The sequence below is a fragment of the Dufourea novaeangliae genome, unplaced genomic scaffold (genome assembly GCF_001272555.1).
Source record: "Dufourea novaeangliae isolate 0120121106 unplaced genomic scaffold, ASM127255v1 scaffold177, whole genome shotgun sequence".
NCBI lineage: Eukaryota > Metazoa > Arthropoda > Insecta > Hymenoptera > Halictidae > Dufourea > Dufourea novaeangliae.
Genome location: NW_015374070.1, coordinates 1,403,583 through 1,427,665, shown reverse-complemented (window position 1 = coordinate 1,427,665; position 24,083 = coordinate 1,403,583). Strand labels below are relative to the sequence as shown.

The 24,083-nt window shown below is 32.7% G+C and overlaps 1 protein-coding gene across 1 annotated transcript; it reads left to right on the top strand.

The window, feature by feature from the left end:
• Positions 1-1,038: 1,038 nt before the first annotated feature.
• Positions 1,039-19,551, top strand: LOC107190347 (long-chain fatty acid transport protein 4-like). Its single transcript, XM_015579141.1, has 10 exons — positions 1,039-1,229; positions 7,474-7,624; positions 9,224-9,461; positions 11,035-11,260; positions 16,804-17,002; positions 17,484-17,676; positions 18,306-18,452; positions 18,544-18,681; positions 18,829-18,986; positions 19,217-19,551. The coding sequence occupies exons 1-10, from the start codon at positions 1,039-1,041 to the stop codon at positions 19,523-19,525; spliced, it is 1,950 nt and encodes a 649-aa protein (XP_015434627.1). The 3' UTR covers positions 19,526-19,551.
• The last annotated feature ends 4,532 nt before the right edge of the window (positions 19,552-24,083 follow it).

The window sequence follows — 24,083 nt, the reverse complement described above, 5'->3', positions numbered from 1 at the left end:
AAACTAATTAAACCTCTAGTAAAAAAAGTAAGCTCAGTTAATATTTTTGTGAATTATTCTATAAAAATAGATCGTACTCTATTTATAAATATTAAACAGTTTAAATCTACCAGACACCGAATATCGTTTAATCGTGTGAATCTTCAAGCCTGTTAAAAGTTTTTAAAAGAATAATATGATATAAGTGTGAAATCGACTGGCGTCTCAGTCAATTACGGACGTAAGAAATTTATTTTTCGTTCTGTGTAACATCGAGGTTGCTCGACGTGACGTGTCCCGAATCTCTAAATCGCTAGACGTCCTAGCAATTACGTGGCATAACAAATTCATCGTGGCGATTCGTCCAAATCTGTCATGCGAACGTGAACATCAGATCGTGGTTTGCCCCGCGTGCCCGTAAAACGCAAAGTATTGATCGTCGCACCTTCTCCGGCTCCGAATTAAGTCGACTAATCGCGTTATCTTACGTAATTTCAAAACAGAATCAATGACCATTGTCCCCAGAGGTCACAATTCCAAAAGACGAAATACGATCGATAGGATCATATTAATCTCATACTAAATTCAGTCCCTCGGTAACGCCCGTGGTATCCAAGTGTGTTGGCTTGTTCTTAAGGTTCGTAGCGTTTCGAGCGTAGTGTATTTATTACCAGTTTACTGTAGAAATAAAGTATCGATCGATCTGGTAACCATGCACCTTTCTTCAAAGTACTCCTTGAAGGTGTTCTATGCACGAATTATCGAGGTTTTCCCCCTTTTTCGGTGAAACATATTCAGTTGTATCGTTTGTATTCGAATTATTCGAGACACCTGAACAAATTGTAGAAGAAGCTGAAAAATATAAAATAAGATAGCAATCTGAAAGCTACGGAACGCAGTTCTACCCTTAGGAACGCTACGAGCTTTCGAAATAATTAAAAATAATTATTAGTCCCTGGTGTCACGATTTGATGTTTAAGGGTTTCGTTGCGTTACCGTTTACAGTTAAGAGACACGAGCACCTAGATTCTTCTGGACTAGAGTCCGTAAAATTGGAACATGGACGTCAAACTGTTACTGTTAACACTGGGAATCATCGGGGCGATGGTTGCCACCGTCGCGACCAGGTTCGGCTTCCCCGGGTTCAACAAGATCGCCCAGATCTTCCTTGCCTTGGTGTTACTTCCGGTGCTATGCAGATTCCATCGAAAGCTCTACATCATCTTTAAGATGCTGCCGCGTGATGTGATGTAAGTAGCAAACTATTCGTAGTCGAGCCTCGCCGTACAGACTGCTTCAACGCAACAGATCTGAATTAGGTGCCGTTTATAGAATTTCATGTGAATCTAGGATCTTTTGATTGACTATTATTATTATTGTCAAAGGGTCAATGTTGTTTAGTATACAGAGCAATCTACGTAAATGTACGCGATAAATAGACTGCGACCGAAATGGTATATATTGGATTGGCCAAAAAATAATGTCGAATTTCTGCAGTGAATAATACGTTCGTTGTTTTTCAAGACAAAGAACTGCATTTTCGAACTAATAAAACGTACAAGTATATATTTCGAAAGCTGGCAATCCAACGAGTCGTTAATAAAAAAAAAATCATTATGATTGCGTTAAATTTTCTTGCATTGACCCTGTTTTGAGAATGAGTAATGAGATGTTGTACTTTCGGAAAAAAGTTTTCAACAAAAAAGATTTCTTATGTGTACGGTGATGGTGCTGGAAATGAACGGAGATAAAAAGGTAAAATTTGCTCGCAAGTACACCTTCTAGTCATTTATTTTCAAAATAGGGTCAATTCAAGAAAATTTAACGCAATTTTATTGATTTCTTTTAAATTGCTTTGTGTTGAAAAATAAAAAAACCATCATGTATTGCAAAAATCCAACATTACAGACTGCTCTCGATTATCGTCTAGCTTGTTCTACACGATTATTGTCCAGACGTTATCCCCACCACTGGAGGGGGCGTGGGGGGAGGTCGTGGAACATGTCAAGTGCATACTTTGTTGCTCCTCCAATTTTGTTGCCGAAGCTCGAGCTACGGGTAAAAAACGAAATTACGAGGGTCTGAAACATTTTGTTACCAGTTTTTACCACCATTTCAACCGCACTTTGTACATCTCAGTAAATTAACTAATTTATTTAAGATTTAAACATTTATTAGGTGTAGATATTCGCTATTGACCAGAAGTATGAAACCAGGTTTCGCAGTTCCTGAAAGGGTGAAACATTCTTTTAGAATATTAAACAGTATTAGTAGTTCATTATTAAACCAAGTAGTGCCCATTACACGGTATAATTAGCGCATTAATTTAATGGGCATATAGTGATCTGAATTGATCATTTTCATTGATGGAAATGTGATCATAGAGTCCTTGATTTCATATGCTATAATCAAATACATACACCGAGAAGACATTTCATAAATGATTGAAAGAGTAATCGATTCTTGAAAATCACACGAAATGTAAGAAATTATTGCGACATCCGGCTGTTAATTGTGAAAATTAATAGAACTGACATTAACATGATTAATATACCAAACAGTCGAAGGTCCCACTATTTTATAAAATATTTAACGTAATTTTTTTCATGAATTACTTAAGTAATAATTTGACTGTGGGTGTTTATGCAAGTGTAGACTTTTATGCGTTAGTTTTCGCAAACTAGACTCAGAAAAAAATGTATTTATTCCTTTAAGGATTCGAGCAGATTTCATATAAAATAAGAAAGTTGTTGTTAAATTTTATCAATTATTTTACTGTAATGAATTTTAGTGTATCGTGTATGTGCAGAAACGTCCACAGATTACTAATAAACCTTCTACGAAAATACATTGTAATCGTGTCAGTGATAAGCTGTATTTTTTAAATGAATGTCAGCGAATGCTTTGTTTTCGAGGTGCAACGTTTCGAAGCTTTTGTTATCGGAAACGTTCAATATGGCTTCCTTGAGTATCACTGTACGTTTCATATTCTCTTGAAATAATGTAAAACAGCTTCCACGAAACAAGTTTCGAAGAAAAGAAAATTTCTGAAGACATTTTGGACATTGCAGTAGAAATTATCTTGTAACATGTAAACATCCTGTATACACGTACAAGAGCAAAAGATCATCGTGGACGGGAAACATCGGAGAACGTAGAAAATAAGAGTTACTGTCCGCTTGACCCGTTTCATTCAACTTTCACACGTTGCTCACTTTATCAGCCTTATCGTGCCCTGGTTTATTCCAAATATGATTGCACAGTAGCAGTAATATACAGGGTGTTAGAAAAAAAAAATTAGGTGTAGCGAGTAACGAAAATGTTCGAATTGGTAATTGTATTAAATTTACTACAATAAATGTACAGGTTACTTTAATAATTCGTACAAGTAGATTTACATGTATACTTATCGACAAAATGCATGAAACAGTTATTCTGATTACCAAATGAGCGAAATAAGTCTTTAAATATTAATGTACCTTATTTAAAGTATACGAGGAAAAAATCGAAAGACAATACAAGCCAATCGTATCGATACCGTAAGCAATGTAATTGTAATTCATCTAAAAAGGTTACGATATCACATGGTAACGTATTCAGAGCAAATGTTGATGGTTATTCGAATGTGGAATGCAATTTGTAGCCAATGCAACTGAATAAAACACAATGAAGCATTAATTTTAATAAAGCCTTTAACGCAGACCTCATTTTCTTCTTTACCGAGGTAAACTATTTCTTGAGCTAACAACTTGTTATTTTGTTTTTGCTCATATGATAACTTGAATTTTACAAAACTAAATGGAAATATATTTTTTTTTTATTAATGTTTTCAATATACACCCAATTCGTGTAAAAACAGAATTAGGTGAATTAGAAATAAAACAAAAAAATTTTCTAACGTTCATGAAGTTTCTTAGTTAATTCTGTTTTATGTATGACATTTACTATAAATACATAAAAGCTGTAATCTAATGGTTATTACCATTAGAAGTTTTTATATTTTATTAAAAATAGTACTCTATAATTAATGCTCACTAACCATGAAACGCGACAGTTTTGTTCCATTCGGTGAATAATTTTCAGCTCCAATTCCTAATCGATAATGCTCAATAATTTACCATTCATACCATTACATTCGCGTAGAGGCACATTCTAAATTGGTGTCACATTATTTTAGAGCATATTACACGTAATGGTGTTGATAAAAGACTTCTAGTAAACATCGATCGCAAAAATTCAGAATATTCCAGTGTTCTGAGGCAATTCATACATTGTTCCTAATAACGTTGACAATTCACTATTGAACTTGAACTATTCATGACCGGTACTATCAACCACTTGACGGTACCTATACCCTATGTTCCCAAAAATTTTGGAATCGCAGACATTCCCAAATTTTGTCGCATAAATTTCAATTTTGTTTACACTTAATTGTGTACAGTAAAATATAATAGTAGTAATGAACAGACACATTAACCGAATTTTATTGAAAGTCATTTTTCTCGAAAACAAAACTTTGTAGGAATTTTATATTATTAGATTGCGGATTTTATGCATTTATCGCATACACGATTGCTTGAAACTCAATGCATTGAAATGTTTCATAAACTGTTATAAAATGATCGTATTATTTGGAATCTGATAGAATCTTTAATAAGATAAATATGATTCTATTTGATTTCGTCTTCTATAAATTACTTGGTAAAAATCTGTATTTGCATAAACATCCGCATCTTGTCGGTTGTACCATCGCCAACGGATCACCCTATATGTATCGATTTCGAAGAGTGCAGAGAGGCACACGCGCATTTCCGACTCGGTCAACCACTTCTTTCGTCTAACGGGCCTTTTTGGCGATCGCGTGTGTAGCCTTGCGCGGGTCAGTGATCGACCATAATCCGAAGAATCGTGCGATAGGTGCATGTCTGGGTTAGAACTATCGTTGCAAATAAAAAGGCGTTACATGGCATTAAATTTTTCTTGAAAAATGAATTTAGAACAGTTAAGAACTCGGGCGACGATTTGTATGAATTGGAAAATATGGAGTTAAAATAATGCAGATGTTTTCGTTGCATCGAATGAATTTAACAGTGTATTTAGTTAAATTTATGACTAAAAAAAATAATTAACACAAAATAGGTATTATTTCATTATGTTTTAATGGATACTGTCAATTAATATTTTTATAATACATGTAAGATGACAAATAGTTTTCGTTTGAGTGAGGTGAAGTTGTATTTTTTCACTGGATTGTCGCATAATGATTCGGTACATTTTTGTAGAGTTATATTAACACGTGTTTCCACATTGTACAATAACATATATATTTACAGGATTACTAATGACTATGAATCCCATTGACACAGATAAGACTGACAAATGTTTTCGTACAATAAGCGACGAGACGTTCTGCACACTTGCAAATGATGAAGGAATGACTGCCTATCTTGTTGCATTATCACTTGGCCTCTTAACAGTGCCCTTACTGTTTGACTAACCACAGAATCTGCAAAGATTTCTGTTTCATCGAGTATTGATTAAATATCGGAGATTCAACAGAAACATCTTGAATTATAGTGTAATTATCGATAGATCTTGCTAAAAAGGAGAAGAAAGAACTCTCCTTTAGAAGAAAATATTCGGATATTTGCAGTGTTATCTGAATATTTCCATTAATATTACTGTTATAAATTAATACACTGCCCAGAGATACAGGATAAACGATTAATTCGGCTGCAACTAGTTCTTCCAGATATAAAGTGAGAATGATTTCCATTTTCAATTATGTTGTGCAAAAAGTATCTCAGTACGAGAAAAAGAAAATTTTTATGTTTTAGAAAATATAAATTGCGCAATGCAACGTATTAAATCTTAAGGGTGTGAGGTAATAATAATTATAAATTGAAATGCTGTTGCAAAGGCATTTTTACATGAATTTTATAGTTCTTCCATAAAACCAATCAAAATATTAATGGTAAAGAAATGAGCAGATAAGGGGAAAAGGATAGCATATTGTCAGACCATTTTTTCCGTGATCCTCATGAGTAGATTTCTTGGTTTCGTCCTTTATATCTTCTTAATTAAATTATTTTCAATAATTGTCGAAAACGATGTAAACTTTCAAACCATATTTATATATATTGCATTATAATTCTGGTACAAAAAATTATTATACATATTTTATAATTAATTCCGTTATTAAATGATACATTTCTTAAACACAAATTGATAAGTAAACCACAAATGTAAATTCCCAATCCCACAGGATGTTTCATAAAAGTCAGAAGCACTGAATAATTTATTCGCATAACACCAGCAATAAATTATTCTGATTAACGTTAAACGGTTTTTAACTACTTTTCCGTTTAACCTTTTGGAATGTGCACAAAGTGTTTTCCGCTTTATATAGCTCGGAACGTTGTCAAACAGAAAGTGACATTTAACATGTTAAATGCCAAAAAGATGTCCATGTGCTCATTTAACAATAATAATACTTTATACAGGGTGTCCCCAAAATCGTGTTATAACTGGCCAAGTAGGGTTACTCATGAAAAAGTAAGTCGAAAGAAAGAATAAAATTTGTTATTTAAGGTTTCGTTTCAGAGATAATCGAATTTAAAAATCAGCTGGATACGTTGGCCACCGCGTCTGTTCATTACATTCCGTTTCTACTTACTACTCGAATACACGCGTTTCAGATTACTTCTCAAATTCGATTTTCTCGAAAACGAAACCTCAAACGAAAAATATTTATTTCTTTCGACTTTTTTTAAAATTAAGAATAAATTAATATAAATTAATTATATTACAATTGCAACTTTTTCCAAATTTTTTTACACATCATTTAGTAAACTAAATTCCTTAAAACAAAAACCTCTTTAAACATTATCAAACTCCGAATTATAAATACAGAAATCCCAGACAATATCATAGTCATAACTAGACTGTGGATTTTATACATTCATAGCCTGTAGGGCTCTGTGAAATATGATAAAAACAAAACTTTTATAGGATCCAACGAGATTTCTATTTTATTCTGAACTCAATGACATAGTTAAGAGGAAAAATAAATTTCTACATTTGCTCCCTGTCAAAATTCGGTTGCAGAGCGTGGTTTTCTAGTGAATGAAAAGCAGTTTATTTAACTAAATGTAGAACATATATGAATACAATCGCACGGCACGCACATGTTCCGCCGGACACGCAAAACGCTCGACTCGACTCTGGGCTCCGTCAGCGCTCGGCAGCTGCGTTATCGCGCGAAAACTTGAATCCGAAAGCAGAAGTTATCATTCTGTTTGACACTCCCAATTTTATCAGTAATTACAGAAATAGTCTAGTCATAACATTTTATCTTTCCAGCGAAAGATTCAATTACATTCTCGCATAAAAAATGGCGGATTACGCATGGATACACCTAATATTTTACGAAACTTGAACGATTATCAATATTTCCATATAATATAACGACCATTGTTTAAATTTACCTTTCAGATTTCTCTATCGCGCTATAAGCGCTGAACTCACGATGAAAGGTCAGCGTCGGAACAATATGACCGTCACAAAGATCTTCAAGAAGAGAGTGGAACGTTACCCCACGAAACCGTGCTTCATTTTCGAGGACCGTATTTGGACCAATGCTGACGTACGTATGAAGTAGCCGAATATTATAATCATAAACCCTCCAACAAATTTATTCTTAGTTATTCATCACGTTATACGACAAAATTTCGATTATCCGAATCTAACTAACGATTATGCAAACAGTGACTCATAAGTGAAATAATAATAATAAATAAATTTGCCAGTAGTGGTCATATTAGAGAGACGAAGAAATGAATTTGGAGAAACAGTTTCGATAAAAAAAGAAATAGCATCCACAAGTGTGGAAAGGATATTGTAATAATATAGAGATTATAATAAAATAGAAAACTGTAGTATATCTCTGAGAACTAATGTAAAAACGTAGATTTGCATAAACATAAATATTTCAAAGCAGAGTTTTGGAGCAAAACTTCAATAGTACTAAAATTGGCGAACCACTAATTGTAAAACCACTAACTTTTATGTTGCTACTGTGTACTGACATGTACGTACAAAATTTGCATGCATACAGCATCGTTCTATCATCGAAACATCCTGTCGCGTGACAAGTTTCTATATAAAGATTTTACCGTATCTTCCTTAGAGAAAAACACGGGACTCCACTGAAGTATTACAGATATTTAAAGGATTTGCGTTAATTAAAAATCAGGAATAAAATATTTTTTTGCGGTTTTATGATACCTCTATTTATTAGAACTGCCTACCTCCATTACATTGATGAAAATGATAGCCTTTTTGCAAAACAAATTAATAATTTATCTAATAAAGAAGTCTGAAAAACTGGTGGAAACAAAATGATCGAGTGTAATGTACAATGAGGTAGAAATTATTGGAGTCGAATTATGAAAAAAGTACAAGAAATAGAACTTTCTATATAAATGTGTGTAGGTTAATTAACATTTCAACCACGGACGGTAATGCCTGGTTTATTAGGACCCTACTTTTCAAGTGGTATAGGTTTAACTCGACAGCTTATAGGAAAATTTGGCTTTGCAGATTTGGCTAACGGGAAATAAGAGTGAACACATTGACAGGGTGTCCCATGCGAAAAAAAGAAAAATAATGTTTTTCTTAAATAAGCACCACCCTAATCTGTAGTGTAAATATTCCACGAATATTTATATTGTCGAAGAAAATTAATAAGGTCAATGTCCCTATTTCTAATCATGCAAGAGTTCTGCAATCGCAGAAATTGATTTTTATGATTTATTTATGGTACAATCGACAAGAAAACTTATTACATATAAAATTTAAACCTCCCTTTACAATTAAATATAAATAAAAGTATTTTCAAAAACATTTTAACTTAATAATAGGTATTTTAATACGAAGTATATAATGTCCCTATTTCTGCTTAGCGAAAAAGGAAGTGCCAAATCGCGTTTCTATTACAACGGACACACTTATTCAAAATTATTTTTATTAAAATGCTGCCATCTATTGAACAGCGGGCTATAGCATTTCGTACGGAAATACTGAACTAATTTAAATAATTTCTCGTATAACTAATTTATTGTTTAACTTTTTACATTATATAAAAAATATACGTATTAAACAGAAATCGGGACGTGATTAGAAATAGGGATATTGACCTTATTGTCGAAAACGCTAGAGAAACCGGAACGATTTCTAATTGCAGATCAACAACTATAGCAACCAGGTAGCGTCGGTGTTTCAAAAAGCTGGATACGTGAAGGGGGACGCTGTGGCTTTGATGATGCTGAACAGGCCGGAGTACGTCGCGATCTGGCTCGGTTTGGGGAAACTCGGCGTCGTCACCGCTCTAATCAACACGAACTTGCGACTTCAGTCTTTGAACCATTGTCTGCGTATCGCTGCAGTGAAGAGTATCATTTATCTAGAGGAATACTCGTCCGGTAAATATACCAACGAACAATATAATTACTGCGATGACGCCCGGCGAGAGTGTTCTGCTTTTAATATTCAGTATATTCCTGTTGTTCGCTATTATTTACAATTATATTATACGTTTCGAATCGGTGGAAGTTCTCATTTGAGAGACACCGTATTCTCGTATATACATGGATCGTGATTTTCTGCGACGTGCAATCGTCCCGCGATTGGGTCACGAGACGGCGAGGAGAAGGAGCTACCAGAGATTTAAGAGTGACGTTGAGGATAAGGTATTCGAATAAACGCATGCAAATACGCCCGTTGCCCTGAATGGAACGTTTCCATTGCTCAGGGTGGCATTAGTATCTTCTTAGGAAGTGGTTAACGCTACATTCGGATGCATCGTAGAATTATGTACGTTCAGGGAAACGTTTGCCATTGGAAAAGTTTTTTGCATGACGAGTGGTGCAGCCCGATAGGTGTCTTGACGTGCAAAAACAACTTAAACCCTTCAACGGTAGAATTTTTTGTAGGAAATGTGTTGCTATGTGATTCTAGGGAAGGAAGCATATTTGTTGATTTTTATTAAAATTTGAATTCGTACAGTAAAAGGTATTTTATTTTTTTACATGACGAGTAAACTCGTCATTATCTAAAGAGTGGCAATTTCCTTATGATGAGTATACTCGTCAAACACCGTTAAAGGGTTAGAAAGATAGAATAAAATGATATTTATTGTTCAAGAAAATCTAATTTAACAAATCATTTGATACAAGGGTGTCCCAGCAAAACCCGAATACCTAGATAACTCCTTTGTTTTGAATGATTCTCGAAGAAACATAATCTGGATGTTTTCGAAGAAGGAACACGGCGCAGGAGATAAATTTTATGGGCATTTTTTTTTAAATTTGTCAAGGTTACCGGTATTTTGTTTACAGGAAAGCACGTATTTGTTTCTACTGTATCTTATAGCAGGTGCTAAATTCAAGCATGTCTGAGTTACGACCTTGAGGTGACCTTGAACACCAAGAAGGTGGTCCTCTGCGCGTGAAAAATCATGCCAATACAAACATAGTTGTATTGGTGATTTACGTGATAGGCAATTCAGATGACAAGTAGATGAACCCTGTCAATGCAGACAAACAGAATTTTACATTAATTAAATAATCCTTTCGCAGTATAATAACATAGTGAAACTTCTGTTTAGATAAAATTAAAACATTCTATAAACAACGAAAAATTTATAGAAATGCAATTGACTGCAACAACACGCATACGTCCATAGTCTCTTTATAAGAACGTATAGACTATAGTTATAAAATTATAATTTTTCTAAAGTCATGAGGTCATAATTTGCAATATTCTTACCAATTTAGAGTACTTACGTAAGGAGTTCGTATGAATATTTCAATATTGCTATGATCGATATATCGGTTCATGGAAATGTTCCGTAAGGGTATTTCACTTCTTTTAATAACTTCCGTCGACCTCGTAAGATAGTTACCATATTTTTGTACATCCTACGTGAATACGTACAGGAATTACAGAGAGTTGAACAGTGAAGAAATTACTATAAAATGTCAATCCTTTTTTTAGCCATCGATGATATTAAGGCTTCGATTCCGGGTGTAGAGAGGTACAAGGTGTGCACCAAACCTGGATCTTGCGAGGATGGAGTGCACGATCTGAACCAGCTTCTGTCGGAAGCCAGTACCGAGGAACCAATAGTGAAAGAAGAAATTGGCTACAGGGACAAACTGTTGTATATTTACACGAGCGGCACTAGTGGTTTGCCGAAAGTGGCGATAGTTCCAAATTCGAGGTATGTAAACCTCATTTAAAAACATTAAGCTTCAGAAATTAGTTGAAACGATGTTACGAGCAGCATTAGTTTACCGACTTGCATTTCGTTTAATTTATGGATTTCAATCGTAGAGAATTTGTATCAATGTAGGAATTAATATTTTGACGAATGCGCTTTAAGTAACACAACTAAACAACATTACCAATTCCATAAATAATAACGAATAGTTTAGTTTGAAAGATCAACAGCCAGTATTATTGATAATAACAAATACGTTATTTTAAACAGATGAATAATAATAAAGATATAACTGTACATTTTGTTCAATTTAATTGCTTGACATGAATAATGCGGACAATTACGGGGAACTTTCCATGTACGGTTTTCCTTAAAAGAAGTCGGATTCATTAAGAAAACATGGAACGGGGCTTTTGAAAAGTTCAATTACGAATTGAATATTACAGCTAAATGTATTACGCATGGAACAGTAATAACTTTACTGTGAATGTTTATGGAAATAATATTCTTATTTTCTACTTCAACGTTATTTCGAGATCCATTTGATTATTCAAATAGACATACTCGACCTTTCTGTTTCGTTCAACGAAAGAAGGTAAATTCAGTGATTTTTTTGTACAAGACCTTCAGACGATTCAATGTCGTAGAACTGCATACGCAATCATGATAGAAAACGATATTTTCTGCTTCGACCAAGTTGACTTCTACTTTCGTACCTACATAGAACTCGTCACAAAGTTATCGATTGGATCAAGTTCAACGTATACTCATGTTTCTTAATAAATTCACCATCAAAGATTCATTCGAGTTCGATCACTACTCGTATAAGTGGGCGTTGTGTTTCGTGTGTTTGTACACGTATGATTATGTGAACACATAAATTATTTCTGTGTATGTACGTGCATATACGGGGTGTCCCCAAAATCGTGGTACGTAGTAAGGTCTACAAGTGCTCGGCCTTTCCTATTTTGCGCATACGTGGAAAAATATGAATGGCGAGGAAATTAAGCTTAATATTAAAGACACCAATGTAATCAGTTTCATTCTTATGCGTTCAGTCTTTTATTTGTAAATGCAGTGTAAACTTAACCTCCACGTGCTATGTCGAATTTAGATTACTGTGCTGTTTTAAACCTTTGACAAAAGAAGATAGTATGTCAATGGAAATTCACGAACGCCTTTGTAAAATACAGGGTGTGTCAACTACCTTGATCACCTCGAATAATAACTTAACGATAGTCTATATGACAATTTTGAGACGTGGAATTATATAGTATCAAGAAGCACATCTTATAAGGTACGCCCTCCTTTTGTGGGTGGAGGCATTTTAGATATTTCAAGGTCACCTTGATTTTTTTAACGGAATGACCTATCTTTTGTATCATAGATCGATAGAGTATCACATTCTGAGTACAAATGTGTTGACCTTTATGCGTCCTTAAACTTAATAGTTAACGAAATATTTACAAAGGAATTTTTAATACGTACTTACTGTCTGGAAGCTATAGGTGCTTGAACTGATGGTCCTCAACTTCAATAGAGTGATTCTTTTGTAAATATCTCGTTACCTATTAGGTTTAGGACGTATGAAGGTCACACATGTTTACTCAGAATTTGATACTCTATCGATCTATGGTAAAAAAAATAGGTCATTCCATTAAAAAAAATCAAGGTGACCTTGAAATCTCTGAAATGCCTCCACCCACAAAAGGAGAACGTACCTTATAAGACGTGCTCCTTGATGTCATTTAATTCCACGTCTCAAAATTGTCATAAAGTGTACCGTTATTATTCGAAGTGATCAAGTTAATTGAGACACCCTGTATATGACGATGCTTCGCCTTCATATTCAACTGTCAAGCATGGGTAAAATTATTTAAAATGGGAAGAAAATATTTTGGGATTGCGATGGCATATTGCTAATCGGTTTCAAAGAGAAAAATAAGACGGTAAATGCAGAATATTATGTCAATTTCATTCAGAAACTGCTATTAAAAAAGGAGGGTTAAACGTTTGAAAGGAGTCTCCATTGCTTACGCAGTGAAGACTGTTATAAAAAAACAATACAGTCACAGATGGCCTAGCGATTATTGTTTATTTCCAAAATTGAAATTTAATCTTCGTGTATAGAAGTTTAACTACGATGAAGAGGTACATGAAACTATTTTGAAGCATTTGCAGGCAAAGACAAAAAGTATTTTTCTGAGGGTATAAAAGGAGATTGTATTGAAAAATAATACACGTTTTTCAGTTATTCGATATTTTTTTATTACTCAAGCCGAGAACTTTTGGACTTTACTACGTACATCTGTCGGGTGGTCATTTTATAAGAAAGAAAATGAGTTTGAAAAAAAAAAAGAATAAATTTCTTTCGTTTGAGGTTTCGTTTTCGAGAAAATCGAATTTGAAAATTATGTAATCTGAAACACGCGTGTTCGTCGTGGTAGTAAGTAGAAACGGAATGTAATGGACAGACGTGGAAGCCACGTCCTATTCAATTGCACTACCTAACCAGCAGATTTTAAAATTCCATTATCTCGAAAAGGAAGCGATAAATAAAAAACTGTTATTCTTTTTGTTCGACTTATTTTTGCATGTAACATCACTACACGTTCGGTTGTACCACGATTTTGGGGACACCCTGTGTATTGTGTACTAGCGAATCTTTAGAAACAATAATCGAGATACTCGTACAACGCTTGAGCGCGCTCATAAGTAAACTGCTGAATTTGTGCATATACTTGGATGTCAAAAGTGCAATAGAATAGAGACTTTAATAATATTTAATAAAGACATCATTTTATTTTCAGCCTACTAGAATTATCTATAAAGAAAATTAATTTCTGTCGTTTGTTACTCAATTCGGAAAATTAATCTGTGAAATCAGTCATTAAAGGATATATTGAGTCAAAAAAATGAAATAAAATCCTTTAAGCTTTATTAACGATTCCGACTCATGATGCTCAGCACACTTGTATAATCGATAAATGTACGATGTCTGCAGTGTATTTTTTTCTATAAACACATGATACCTTAGTAGATATACGCCATTTTTACTAAATGTAAAATTAGAAAAAATAATCAAATTTAAATTTTATTGCAGCTTTTTGAAAAAATAGTGGATTACTTACTGGTACACTTAATATTGCATTTGATTTTTGAAGTGCAATAAACAATTTTTTGCAACATACTTAACCCCATCGCTATATACAGTTGCCGAAAGTGGTTATCAAAGCATCTATTTAGGTTGCATCACCATAAAATGTTTTACGTAAATCAGGTTTCTGGTTGAGTAGACTGAGAACAGTTTCGGGCGTGCGCGAAAGGAAAAGTAATGGAAATTTTCCGGTGGAATGTAAAAGTACATAGTTGTAAACAACATTTTTCGCCATAAATTGTCTTGACGTGCATGTCTAGAGAGCTAAACTACTTTCGAGTCTCATTATGAGATACTGACAAATTGATTTTGTTATCTAAGAACAAATTTGAAGGTAACGCGATGTTCAATTTGTATTAACAAAAATTCCAATATTTCAACGAACGAAATGAAATTTAATACTATATTAAAACATATTTTTAAAGAAAATGTATAACAATTTTTGATGTAGATAATCAGAGGTTCACGCAATTATTTTAGTTTTCTGATATACCATGTCTATTTAATTATTTAGTATTCTGCGATTAAATGTGGTAATTTTTTGAGAAATTTTTCTAAATAGGTAATTCTTTTCATGAAAATATATATTTCAGCGAATCTAATAATTGAGTTTCATGCATTTTCGTTAACTCAAATTACATAAAACACAAGACGTAGTAATGATTATACACTTTTAAAAACACAATCCACTGTTTTTTTTTGCAATGAAGTTCAACTACGCAAAATGGTCAAGGTTCACGGAATTCTCTGACAGTATAACCGGGAATTTGCGACAGTCGTTAACACAAGAGTTGATATATTATGTAAAAATATCGATCAACGTATGTAGGTCACTTTAGGCGACACATCAAAACGTTATTCCTTTGTGACTTGTCAGTCGAGTCAATCATTCTCACTGAACGATTTATGCATTGCAAAATAAATGACCGTTACTATACATATAAACATTATTTCTTATCTTGCAATAAAACATACTATTATTGTGATTTTACAATGTTATATAAATAGTAACAATTGTGTATTCATTATTTTACAATTCGAAACATAGAATGGGTATCAAAAAAGGAAAAAATGAATTTAAAAGATTTTTAATGATGTAATAATGATTTCTACATAAATTAATAATACTTAAAATTTTTTATTATTAAAATATTATAATATTTTTTTGTAGGATAAATTATTAAATGTAATAAATATGAATTTGGTTCTCTTTCAGTAGTTTCAATATTTTTTGTCGTTAGGTTTTGAAAAAACACAGAAACGGAGTTTTAAAATGGAAGATAAATCTATGTTTTTTTAAAAGCCTTCGAAAGAGTAATTTCCATATGACCGCAAATTGAATAAAATAGAAAAAACATGAATGAAAAATGTTAAATATTATCAATGTACGTAAAAGCTCTTGTTCTATATTCTACACACTTTAATACCACTCTAACGTTCTGTTTCAAACAAACTCTCTTGTCTCAGAAAATTTAGATCAATTATTAAAACAACAGGTAACAGCTCTCACAGTCAGATAAGACAATAATTGTTACAATTCTTAATTCACAATCGAATATTTAAAAAATGATTGTAACAACATGATTTTTATCGAGGATAGAATATTAATCCTTCATACTGCTCAATCGAGAAATAAATTATGAACAGACAAAGAGCCACGACAATTATGAAATAGAATAATTTTCAAATTTGTCATAACCTTTCAATATCTTTGGAGGTAATTTATTATTGATATTATTGGATAATCGTTTATTTTATAGCAAAACATGTTAAACAAACCTCCAGGCGATTGACATTACCCCGTGAGTGGATTTTAAACTTTCATGAATTCCTAGACACTATTCCGTGAGCAGAATGAATTATCTCTCTGCTGAACGTATAAATGATCTATAATCCTCTCAGGAAAGCCTTACGACTCGTCGAGAATGGGATTACATGTAAATGTAGTCGCTTTTGCGACTGCTTCCTGTCTGCCTGCATTATGACTGTTTTACTAATAAAATATCGTAATTCCCATCTCTATGAACTTTCATTACAATTTATTATAAATTGCATTTATACAACTGACAAAGATAAGGAAATGATAAAACATATTTACAAAATACAATTCAAGAAAGTTATCCAAGTAAAGATCATTTGAATTGTTTATTTGAAATGTCTAAATAACACAATTGGTTGACGAATAAGGGATACAAATTTTATAATAAATTCATAAAACATATTATAATTCAACTATAGTGTGTCTAGTTGTTCTGACAACGGATCAAATGACTTCATTTTAATTATTGCTAATTGAATTCACAATGAATAATATAATAATGATTAATTGTAACGCATAATGGTGGGTACTAATAACTATTGATAAAAATGAATTGTTCGTTTCCAGGTTCTTGCTGGTCGTAATGCCATTTAACTTGCTAGGGTTGAAATCGAACGATACCTTGTATAATCCGAATCCACTGTACCACACGGCCGGTGGAATGTTAGGAGTAGGTTTCGCGATTTTGAATGGTATACCAACAGTCTTAAGGGCCAAGTTTTCAGTGACGGCTTATTGGACAGATTGCATCAAATATAATTGTACCGTAGGTGGCTTTTCGATGTCTATACACTTTGTAACGATCTCAGTAATTAATCTCAGAAATTAATCTTACTCATACACGTGTACGAAGCTTGCCATTCTCATTACAAACCCAATAGTAATACAAATAACAGACGGATGCTTAAAAAATTATGTAAAATAGTGTTCATAATCAATATATTTTTAACAAATAAGAATTGATAACTGTATCCTTTATTTGTGCATTAACAAAATTTTTTCATTAATTCACTGATATCGTTAATATTGCTAAAATATTTCTCATTGTAGATTCATTATTCATTAATTATCACCATGTTCACACGATTACGTGTCAGTGTGTTTCTGTTGTACGGATACGCATTTAAATAAAATCCATGCTTACTAAAAATTAGTGCACTGTCTAGAATAGGGATTAAGTAATAGAGTAAATTAATTTAAATGTGAGAAGACTTGTCCAACGAAATAGAATTTTGTTTTATTTGTAGGTATCGCAGTATATTGGGGAAATGTGTCGTTATTTATTGAATGCACCACACCGGCCAGAAGATACCGCTCATAGACTAAGACTCATGTTTGGAAATGGCATGAGGCCACAGATTTGGAGTGAATTTGTTAAACGCTTCAACATCAATCGGATTACCGAATTCTACGGTTCGAGTGAAGGAAACGCTAATATTGGTAAACATCCATATTTTAACTTCACCAAAGATAAACAAAATAAATTAACATTTTTTAACGATATTTCTGAATGTTCGTAACAAATTTTGTTAAAGTAACTCGTAGTTTTCTCTTTTTATACACATAAATCATCATAACTTTTTACACGTGTACACCAATTACTATCTATACATTTAATTTCATCATATGAAATAATTTTGTAAACAACTTTTAATACTTGTTATTAGTAGCACATTTTATTCGTATTCTCTTTGTCTTCAACCATTACAATAAGCAAAATATTCGACCTACACACTTTGGACTCTGGTATGGCGACAAAAGGTAGCTTTTGCTTTAGCTATAGGTAAAATAAACTTAATTGATTCTTTTAACGAATTTGATGCACAAATAACTTTGAATAGCTAATTGCTTTATTTAAATCATTTTGTTCAATAATTTAACGTAAAACATGAAAAACTATATGAAAATGTAAATAGAAGTAATTTTCATAAAATAAATTTGTACTTCTATGGGCATGGAAAATTTACGTAATTTCAAATGTTCAACTGGTTCTTTTCAATCAAAAGGGCAATTCTCTCAAATTAGAACGCGATTTTTTTTTGACTAACTTGTATATTTATGTAACACAGTAAACTTGGATGGCCGAGCCGGTGCTGTTGGCTGTGTACCACTGATTGTGCCCAGATCATTTCATCCTGTGGCCATTATTCGAGTAAATAATGAGACATACGAACCGGTTAGAGGACCTAATGGCTTGTGCATAAGAGCAGACATAAGTAAGACTCTAGTAACAATATAACGATATTAATATATTAACCGCGACAAAAGTTTATCCATCATGGTAAATAAAATTCATTGATCACTTAGATGAACCAGGGATGTTTATAGGATTAATAAAAGAAGGGAACGCGTCGAGGGAGTTCAACGGATATTTAGACAAAGAAGCATCGAAAAAGAAGATAATAGAGAACGTGTTTATCAAAGGCGATAAGGCTTTCCTGACGGGTAAGTTGCATTCACAGAGATTGACTGGAGCAAAACAGAGAACATTTAATATAATAAACTACATAGGTCGAAAGTTTTACAGCCAAAGAATTTAATACAATCAAAATTTCTTCTGCTTCAATGTGATTTCTATTTTTTTCTGGACAGGTGACATATTAATACAAGACGAATATGGTTACATTTACTTTAAAGATAGAGTAGGAGATACATTTAGGTGGAAAGGTGAAAATGTTGCTACTGCAGAGGTAGAGGGTGTTATTAGTAATATTGCTGGACAGCGGGATGCTACTGTCTATGGGGTTCAGGTTTGTAACTTTCCGAACATAAAACTAATAATCTATTTAATTTCATTGTTTTTCAGTATATAAGTTCATCCCCTAAACTTGTTAATCTCAATGAAAAATCTTTCACATTAGCAGATTCATGTTTACATTAACTCGTGTAAAAATTCACTGACAAGACTGCATCAGAATTTATTAAGTTCATTTTTTAGTCTAACAAAATTATTACAAAGTAATTGTTAACGCTCTTTAAGGTCCCTGGAATGGAAGGAAGGGCAGGTATGGCAGCAATAGTCGATCCAGATAGTTTACTAGATTTCAAGGCCCTTGCGGAAGGCTTGGAGAAAGCTCTGCCAGCTTACGCGAGACCAATTTTCTTACGAATTGTGAAAGAACTTGAAATGACGGGAACATTTAAATTGAAAAAGATAAATCTTCAAAAAGAAGGTTTCGATCCAAGCAAAGTGCAAGACAAGATGTATTTCCTTTCTGGGAACAAGGAGTACGTTGAAATCACGCCTGAACTTTATCAAGAAATCATATCCGGCTCAAGGAAGTTCTAGTCGTTGTGTTTAATGCTTCTGAAACAACTTGTAAGCGTTGAAACTATTTAAAAAAAAAATTAGACGTATAATTTTTTTTACAATGTGAACATGACTTTATGCACGCGCCTTGTAGATACAACGCATAGGATTTTATAATATACTAACATAAATCATAGAACTTAGGTGGAAGTTTTTCGGACGATGTTATTTTGATGAAAGCTCAAAAGAAGCTTCTGTAGTAAGGAATTTCTGTCACAAAGAGAGTTCGATTTTGCCAATAGTCACACTGAAGCGAACGAATATGGTGACACGTTCCTGTATATTTTATAAATACTCTGTACATTTTTAAACGAATGAATGATGTGTAGTATGAGGAGAATTGGCATTGTAGATAGAAAAATAGATTAAATAAAATCATACTTAATATGTAACATTGGTTTTTCATAAAAGAAACCTTATATACACGACATAGGAATCCTTTCATGTTTGCACATGATACAGAAAGAAAATAACATGTCACAGAACTTTATTCTGTGATTGTTGAAATAAATGCATCAATAGTGCATGTAATAAATGTAAATACACTTGTTATTGCATATTATTCTTCGAACTTCTTGATATTTATTTCAATTTGTACTTCTACTAGTCATTAATGGAATCAATGTAAGATTATAAGCGAAATTGGAGTAATTTGACTAGTGACAGTAGTAAAGTATATGTTATCTATTTAATTATCATAGTGTTACCGAATAAAAAATATTATCCTTATTGTTTGTAAATCAGGGAATGGTAAATAGATGTACATAGTATAAGTTTATTATAGAAAAATTGAATATTTAGAAATGTGAGTTCATTTTAGAAATTCAAAGAACTGAAAGTTTGTTACAGCTTACAGATTTATGTAAGTATTCACTTTTTTTCTGCCTTTCTCTTCTCCATGTAGTTCTTTATAAACTGCATAAACACAATTTCAACATGAAAGATAATTTTGAATAGTAGAGTGCAGAAAACATTAATGAATATGATTCCCTCTTCACAGTTGATCTCTTATATTACCATGGATCTTTTCTAAAGTGCTGATGTGTAATATAATACAAAATAAAGTGAACACTAAATTATATAGAATCCAATTTGTTTGCTTATTACTTAACGTTGTCTTGTACTTGTAGTATAAATTACATGTCTTTCATACTTAGTAATCTTAATTACTATGTATGGAATCTGTAATACAGAAATTATCGTAACACTTTCGGTTTGACCTGTCCTGACATGTAATATTATTGTATCATCTCAAATGTTCGAAATCCTTCGTAATTAGAAGTTTTTAATTAGAAAACAATTCACGATCTAAAATAGTTTCTAATAAACAGAAAAAATTGTATTCAGGTAACATATTTTTAGATTATACGGATAAATTTGCGTGAAATATTTTTTTGTTACTGTACCAACCTAAGATATAGATTACTGTACTTTAAATGTATAACTGATAAGTCAATAATAAAGAATGACCTTCTTGAATATGAATGCCATTTATGTTATCTAAATGGGCCAGTAGTTTAATTATAGATTCTTTATTCGCCGCTTTCATAAACTGTTATATGATTCATTTCCATTAAAATAATTTCACGAAATTCATAGAATAAATATTATAATCTGAAATCACCATGATTTTATACGAATAATAGGTAAAAAATTAAATAAGTCAGTTTCTTCGAAAGCCATTTGGCTTTATATACATTAATTATGTCTATAGAAACATCAGTGTATTATTTACAAACATGAACACGTCACAACTGCAATGTTCACATCACAAATAATGATTATGGCAATTATTCCCAGCCTCGTACTTAATGAAGCTAACACAGGTTTTTTCTAAAATGATTACAACCGACCTGCAGCCATGTCTATTAAATTCCTCTCGAAAATTCTAAATTTACATCATATAACGATGCAATCATTGATGCCCTTGAAATTAAATTAACTTATTTCAACTTATATTAGTTAAGTCTGTCAAGTGTACAACAAATAAGATGACAAAATACAATGACATGATAATTTTTCCGTGCAAAAATGTTATATTAAAATGTTCTATTTCATAATAAAATGTCTTGCACTATTATATAGATATATATTCGTATACATAAATAGATTTGGTTAGAATCCTTGCATATAAATATTGCAAACTGATTGCGTATGTATGTATTAACATTTGCATACGCAGTAACGTATAGTGACTCGATATTGAGAACAGATTATACATTGTGTACATGTCTCTTTATGCTAATTTATTTCATAATGCGAATATGTGCAGTAAATATCGGCAGAAACTTTTCTATATTTCATCTTACAAATTCACCTAAACTTTTTTAGACTACCGGGTTACACGGCGCATTTTTGAAGCTGACTACAATCAATGTTTCTAGCCTTTGTGAATAAATTATTATATGTTTTTCATAAATGCTAAATATTTTACAAAATTTACGAAATTTCTAGCATATAAATTTACTTGTCCCTTTCCTAAGCTTTCACGCGTTTGTGATCATTTATGGTTAATTACCGATGCGGCCCAGGTTCTCGATCTCAACCACGAATCTGCAACCACTTTTATGATATCTATTATAGGAAGAGGAAATTGTTTCAGCTTGATTAGTAGAAATGTATAAGTTGCTCTTGTTTCTTGTAGCATATTATTTTAATAGTAATTAAAAATTTATTTTACACATAATACATTTAAGTGTATTTACCAAGAAATCATTTCTCAGTTGAAAAATCATTTGAATACAAATATTTGTTTTTCTGGATCCTAAAACAATGAGATTTATTATGAAATCTATGTAAAGGCATATATGAAGAAAATGTAAACATATTTATACTGGAGTGGTAGTCTTTTAACGAACATCGCTTGTGCCATTAGTTCCAAAGCTAGAAGCAGCAATAAACTTCGAACATACTCAAATTGGTATGGAAAATTTTTAGTACATGATTTTTGATTTCTCAACGAAGTTTATAAATGTTTTTATGTAACCAGTGTATCTTCTATTCTATGAAATATACAATACGTTTTCCTCAAATCGTTTCCATCTAAATACGCATTCTTAATATTTACAGCAACACAAATGTAATCAGACTATGTTATTGGTGCAGCAAAATATAATAGTTTGTTACCTGTAAGAAAACAATTGTGTACACATTTGTGTGTATAATAATATATAAAAAGTCTCTTGAGATGGGGATATAAAAATGGGTTGAAAACAAGCACAAAAAGAATGCCATCACGATACACGGCGAAATTGTTTCAAGCCTTCGAATAAATCTTCGAATAAGGATACAGATAAAAATGAAAATTTTCTTTTTAAATTTGAACGTATCTATTAGTATTAAAAAGTATTTTTTGTCTAAATAAATCGTTTTACAGTTAATTTTACTACGAATTTATACCGAAAGATGATTCGCATCTTATTTCTATGAATATTTCAATTCGAATCCAAAAATAATTAAAAAGAATTAGTTTTTGCATGTACTTAGAATGAAATGTAACAATATTTTTATTTAGTCCAACGCGTTAGTGACGTTTCGTCACAGTTTATTGAACTAGCCGTGTACGCCGTGTACCATAGCCGTACCATTCGGTGTTTGGGTCGTTCAGGGAGGAAGGTCGTTCAAGCCGGCAAAAACAATTCAACTCGAACAAACATAACAAAGAAACTAGCTGTTGCATAATAATGCATACTCGTCATTTCTCTTGTTACTAACCCATTGTTTGTTGCAGGCATTCGACAACCATCAATTTTTTTACTGTGCATATTGTTGTGTCCCTTCTCTTGTTACTAATCCCTTGTATGTTACAGATGTTCGAGAACAATTGTACTTGATGTGATTTATTTACTGTGCATATTATGTATTCTATGTGTATTGTATAATGAAAAATATTTTTCCAAACAGTTATTCCATCGAAAGAAGACATCGATCAAAGTCTACATCCTCAAAGCGTTTACCACTGCGTTATGTTACTGTAAGTTAAACTTAAATCATAATTCGATATTCATTGTTATATTCATATTCATCATCACATCGTTTATTATTAATTTTAGTCTATCTATTAATAGACTTAAATTGTGACCATCCATTGTGCATACCAAGTTATTATTAATTTATTTTGCTCGTTGATTCTCTACACAGACTTGGGGTACGGGCAGTGGGTCTGTACCTATGGTACGGGCAGTGGGTCTGCACACTAAAGACTGTTTGCCGATCTCTCTGGTTTCTATTGAGAAGCCAGATATCGGACGTGTTTAGTCTTTGCCTGGTAAGTAGGATTTGGAGAAAGGCTCGTGCGTGCCAGGGTACGGAGTAGTCGGGAGGCTGCTCCGTAAACGGACTCTGTTTAACAGGGAATCTCGCTTGCACTACCATGCTTGTGTACTCTTTTGGTTCGGGTCTGGTACGCAGGTGACCAGCCCAAAGCTCCATGACAATAAAAGATGGATCCGGGTTAGCGAGGTGTCGCCCGCCTTTCTTATTTTCTTAAGCCAGGTTCTGGCGACAACACTTTCATCGCGATACTTGTTCATACTGT

Excerpts from the sequence above, each read along its gene's own strand:
- LOC107190347 (XM_015579141.1), top strand. The coding sequence starts at position 1,039 with ATGGACGTCAAACTGTTACTGTTAACACTGGGAATCATCGGGGCGATG. Across the intron at positions 17,003-17,483 it reads GCATCAAATATAATTGTACC|GTATCGCAGTATATTGGGGA; the intron begins GTAGGTGGCTTT and ends TTTTATTTGTAG. Across the intron at positions 18,987-19,216 it reads CTACTGTCTATGGGGTTCAG|GTCCCTGGAATGGAAGGAAG; the intron begins GTTTGTAACTTT and ends ACGCTCTTTAAG.